Genomic DNA, 6,000 nt, shown 5'->3' on the forward strand with positions numbered 1-6,000 from the left:
CATTAGTGAAAGTAATTTTTTTTTTTCTGTGTAGCTGAATAATCCATTGTGTCATCACGTTCACAATCAGATGCACAGCTGTATCAGTGCTATGATTTGCACAACATATATTTTATTTGTAAAAGATGAGTTGGAATGTTGTCGCTGATTTTATGAGCACAACACGCACTGAAAAACAAATGTGTGGCATCTGGACAGATTACATTTTTCAGCTGAATCAGTCAATTGTGCAGAACTTGAGGTGACGAAAATATTTATTTAAATAATATTTATCTAAAACACTTTTTAGTAAAAAAATTGTTTGTTGAATTTGTTTTCCCAGTAATTGTTCAAATACAGCCTATTTTGTCCTGGCAATGTAGATGATAAAGTACATAGATACGATTATTATTATGATTATAACTAATGTTAATCACTGATGGTCTGCTGAAGCTGCATGCATCATGAAATGGACTGAACATGAAAGTAGTGAGTGTTGGGGATTTGATTATAAAAAGGTAAGAAAGAGATGGTTCTTTAAAGAACCTTTGACTGAATGGTTCTTTGTGGAACTAAAAATGGTTCTTCTTTGGCATTGCTTGAAGAACCTTTTGAAGCACCTTTATTTTTAAGAGTGTAGGGAAGTTCTTGAATTGTCTTTTGTTTATTTCGTTCCTGATAGGGAATTTAGTTTCTGGGTTAAAGTAGCTTACTTTGTATATTATTTTGGCTTGGCCCAGCCCTGAAATTATTTCTGCGTTCTTATTCATTGTATTATCTGCTGGCAAAGCTTGTTTTCCTCTAACCTCACAATAAAAGCAAGAACCCGAGGAAGTTATTTTGAAATCAACTTTTTTTTATTCTTTCATTCTTCTTTTTATTTTCCTTTTATGTGTAACCCTTGAACCCTAGACATGGGCGTCTTAACAGTATATGGTCGAATTATAGGATCTAGAAATTGGTTATGCAGAGTAATGCATTTATATGTGCTTTGTAAGTTCTAGTAAACAGCCAATATGCTAGTAAGATGGAACCTAATTAGAAATTAGTTAATGGGGAATAGTGTTCCCTAATCTCAAGTGTTATCATAAATGCATTTTAAAAATTTAAACATACATATATAACTTACTCAAGGTGATGCTGGATCCAGTGATTATATCTGGACTTACAGTATAAGCCAACTGTGAAATAGTGCTGACATCTACAAAGAAGGACATTCAAGACATGACTGAGAACATTTAAAAAGTTAGAAAAGACTTTGTAAAGTGGTAAAAAGCAAGGTACCTGTGCAGTATCCTGAACACCCGATTTGTGGTTTCACAAGTTCATAGACATAGTAATTTCCTGGACACGCTTTCACTCTGATGGGGTTTGTCTTGTAATCACAGCAGCCACTCCAATAATAATTACCACAGACCTCTCTGATCACCACTCCATCCTCTATCTGAGGGTGAGGACCATTGAGCCACAGATTGATGTATGTGTTACAGCTGTATGAACTAACACAGGTTTCTGGCATCTGGATGTTCATTCCATAGTAGAAAAGCCGGTACCAGCCATTCCAGGAGAAAGAGTCATCACAAACGTAATCTCCACTTTCATTGTTGGCTCTCCAGGGACGATCCAGAGACTCATAGTTGTAGCAGGGATCACTGCTGATGCTGCTGAAAGCAACTGTCATGGTATTTTTAAAAGTACTGTTAAAATACGGTATTTACTGTACATTGAAGGCAATTTAGAGTATTACATTGTGAAAAAAATTATACATTTAAACTGCAAAAGAAGTGATGTTATGTAAACGGGTATTTAGACTGACACACATAGAGCCTAATATTTAAACAACAACAACAACAAAAACTGTTTTGATTCATTTTTAGGTGGAGGACAGGTAAATTATGTAGAGATATTCATTAAGAATGGAGTAATTTAGTGATTATGTATTATCATTAATAACATGGCAAAACACACTTACAGTTGAAATTTACATAATTTACAGTAGAAAGGAGCTGTTATTGGTTCGTCTAGAGTTGTGAGATTTGAGGAACTGTGTTACAACTAACATGAGAGCTACAGTAGGAGAGTGCTATGAGAGTGTGGGGAGAATTACAAAGTAGCCTACAGAATGTGTAATGGACTGCACTGATTCTAACTGGTTAAACCAGGTTTAACTTAATAAAATAATAAATTAAAATGTATGTTAAATTATCTAATAATCAGACCATTAACTCTTGATACTTACATAAAAAAAATCACAACATTTTGAAAAGAAAAAGAGTTCAAATTTCACCTGCACAATATGTAGGTCCAGGGGCTGATATGTTGGGTTTGACAAATTCATAGACATAATAATCTCCTGGACAGGCTTTGACTTGGATAGATGTGGAATTGTAGGCTCCACACTGATTGGAATACCCCCACCACCACCACATATGACTTCCCAAAACTTCACGGGTCACCACTCCATCCTCAACTCTTGGATGAGAGCCGCTAAGATACAGTCCAGTGTAAGCACCACATCCCACATAACTCACACACCACTCAGACATCTGAGCACTTTCTCCGTTCAAATACAGCCGATACCAGCCACTCCATTCAACAAGGGTGTCATCATGTCCATAGTACTGATACGCGTTTTGTCCTAAGTCTCTCCAGTATTCATCAAGAGTGGTATAATCATAGCAGGGATCAGAGGTGGAAGTTGTAGGTTCTGAGAGAATAATGACATAAAAAAGGACAAAGATTTATGAGTGTCTTTATGATAAGATATTGGGATAGTATACTAAGGAGGGATTATATAAATTGACTGCGCTTGTATCCTCTTTTAAAACATTCTGTCACTAATTTAAAAATATTTACTAACTTGATCTCAGTTCATTTATAGGAGCTATATTCACTTCCATTAGCTCGAATGGCATGTGGCTCTTAAAAAAATATAAAAGTACGGTTGTTTTTTGTGTGCTCAAAATATATATTTATTTTGAATAGGTTGTATAGTATATCTGTATTGTAATGCTTATTATTGTACCACATGTTTGCATTTGTACAGGAAACATTTATTTTCTAAAAGTACTGAGGCTTTGAATAAAAGAAAATGTAAATGTTTATTGACACCATAAAGTGAAAATATTGAATAAATTGAGCACTTGCTCTGGTATGTAATCAAAGTACAAAGTATCAAAGTATGTATCCAGTATGTAACAATGTACAATTTCCTTAAAAATGTGATTATAGCTATCACGTCTACTATCATTCTCTCTGGTCTGTTTTCAGGTGCTGCTGTTTCTGCTCTGTCCAGCAGGTGAAGTCTAGTGTTATTGTTCTGCTGTCTATCATGGATCATCTGTTACTAACATAACCTGTTAACATAACCTGTTACTCCACCCATTTCACCTGCTCATCTTTACCAGCTCACTATCTACATGCATATATAGCTGCTTTCAAGTCATTTCTAAAAGATTTTTCAATAGCATGAAAAACATTTGAATGGAAGACTACTCCAATTCTAAATTGTAACATATTAATATACACAGTATGCTGTATAAATGATCAGTTACTACAGAAAGTCACAGTTGTGAGATGTAAATCTGAATTATGAGAAAAAAGTTCAGAATTGTGAGATAAAATTGCCTTATGAGCCTGTAAACCTAACTTTTCGACATGAAGATAATTTTTTTCTGTCTAAAACACATTTCTTATCCATGAATATGTATTTATTTATTTATTCAAAAAAAAAATTTATATATATATATATAAAACCAATTACTCTCAAAAGGCCTGACAATGTGCATGGTTAAGTAAAACAGTTATTATTACAATTATGACATAATGTTAATCATTACTACAGGCATGAAATTAAATTAAATTAAATTAAATTAAATTAAATGAAAGGGACTCGACACAAAACTATCAAGTGTTTGGAATTTGTGCATTTCATAAATGTCAAAAATTCCAAACACATCTTTTTTTTTCTCAACACAATAAAAATAATAAAATTGTGCAAGTGCAAAAAAAAGTTCTTTCAGAGAATTATTAATTTTATGCTTATTTTATTTTTATATTTGTATCAAGTTTCTGTGGACAATCAAAGCAGATGCCTTTTGCCTTCAGATAAAACAACTCTTCTTGTGCAGAACAGGAGGGTTAACATGAACATACAGTACACAGGAACTGCTTATTCTTATCAATGTGTGAACGACAGTAAATTCCTTTCGACTCACAGGAAAAACAAGTTTTGTCATGTAGTTGAACCTTCACATACTTCACAAACAATTCCATTACACAAAATGGAACAAATCCTCTCCATATCTATTTACAGATCTGTATATGCTTGATTAGCTGTTTGTGACACAATAATGTGTACAAACTTATATATTAAGGTATGTAGGATGGCATTAGTGAAAGTAATTTTTTTTTTTCTGTGTAGCTGAATAATCCATTGTGTCATCACGTTCACAATCAGATGCACAGCTGTATCAGTGCTATGATTTGCACAACATATATTTTATTTGTAAAAGATGAGTTGGAATGTTGTCGCTGATTTTATGAGCACAACACGCACTGAAAAACAAATGTGTGGCATCTGGACAGATTACATTTTTCAGCTGAATCAGTCAATTGTGCAGAACTTGAGGTGACGAAAATATTTATTTAAATACTATTTATCTAAAACACTTTTTTGTCAAAATAAAAATTAGTGTGTTGAAATTTTTTTTTCCAGTAATTGTTAAAATACAGCCTATTTTGTCCTGGCAACGTAGATGATAATGTACATAGATACGATTATTATTATGATTATAACTAATGTTAATCACTGATGGTCTGCTGAAGCTGCATGCATCATGAAATGGACTGAACATGAAAGTAGTGAGTGTTGGGGATTTCATTTCATAAATGTCACAAATTCCAAAGACATTTAGCTTGGTTTATCTGATAAAACTTTGTTTCAATAAAAATAAAAAATTTTAAATTAAAAGTGAAAAAAATAAATTGTGTTGGATTGCTAAAATGTGAGAACCTTTCATATCGATATCACTAAATTACTCCTATTACATTTATTTTATTTTTTATATAAAGCTAAGGATGGAAAGATTAGATAAAGCTAAGGATGGAAAGATTAGATAAAGTAATATATATATATATATATATATATATATATATATATATGATATACTGTATGTACCTGAAGTTTGTCCATTGATCATTTCACCTGTTAAATACACAGTATAAACATAATGAATTAATACTGAATGTAAACCTACTTACAATATCATTGTAAAGCACATGACAAATAAAGCTCTCACCATTAATCAGCAGCAGTAGAGACACACACAGTGAGATCAGAAACCTCATTGTGACCAACGGCAACTCCTGCACCTGCACACATATACATACAAATATACATACACACAACCAGTCAAACGTTTTTGAACAGTAATACTTTTGTTTTTTAAAGAATTCTCTTCTGCTCACCAAGCCTGCATTTTTTAATCCAAAATACAGCAAAAGCAGTAATATTGTGAAATATTTTTACTATTTAAAATAACTGCTTTCTATTTGAATATCTGTTAAACTGTAATGTATTTCTGTGATGCACAGCTGTATTTTCAGCATCATTTCTCCAGTCTTCAGTGTCACGTGATCTTCAGAAATCATTCTAATATGCTGATTTGCTGCTCAAGACACATTTCTGATTATTATTAATAATATTTAAAACAGCTGAGTGCATTTTTCAGGATTCTTTGATGAATAGAAAGATCCAAAGATCAGCATTTATCTGAAATAAAAAGCTTTTGTAACATTATACACTATAAACTTCAAAAGCTTTTCATATAATTTTTTTTGTTTGAATTAATAATTGTATGTAGCAAGGATGATAAAAACGTTTATAAATGATACATTCTGTTCTTCTGAACTTTGTATTCATTAAAGACACCTGATGATATTACTGCTTTTGCTGTATTTTGGATTAAATAAAGTAATGTATGTGTGTGTGTGTGTGTGTGTGTGTGCGTGCGTGCGTGC

The 6,000-nt window shown here is 32.5% G+C and overlaps 1 protein-coding gene across 1 annotated transcript in view; it reads right to left on the bottom strand.

The window, feature by feature from the left end:
- Positions 1-5,328, bottom strand: part of LOC107575253 (alpha-tectorin-like) — a 31,650-nt gene extending 26,322 nt beyond the window's left edge. Inside the window, exons 1-5 of the mRNA XM_016261666.1 lie at positions 5,223-5,328; positions 5,159-5,185; positions 2,267-2,686; positions 1,264-1,653; positions 1,105-1,180 (exon numbers count right to left, since the gene is read on the bottom strand). Of these exons, the coding sequence (XP_016117152.1) occupies positions 1,105-1,180; positions 1,264-1,653; positions 2,267-2,686; positions 5,159-5,185; positions 5,223-5,328 (1,019 nt within the window). The remainder of the gene's footprint in view (positions 1-1,104; positions 1,181-1,263; positions 1,654-2,266; positions 2,687-5,158; positions 5,186-5,222) is intronic.
- Between the last annotated feature and the right edge of the window lie 672 nt (positions 5,329-6,000).

The sequence above is a fragment of the Sinocyclocheilus grahami genome, unplaced genomic scaffold (assembly GCF_001515645.1).
Source record: "Sinocyclocheilus grahami isolate Dianchi unplaced genomic scaffold, SAMN03320097.WGS_v1.1 scaffold2529.1, whole genome shotgun sequence".
Taxonomy (NCBI): Eukaryota; Metazoa; Chordata; class Actinopteri; order Cypriniformes; family Cyprinidae; genus Sinocyclocheilus; species Sinocyclocheilus grahami.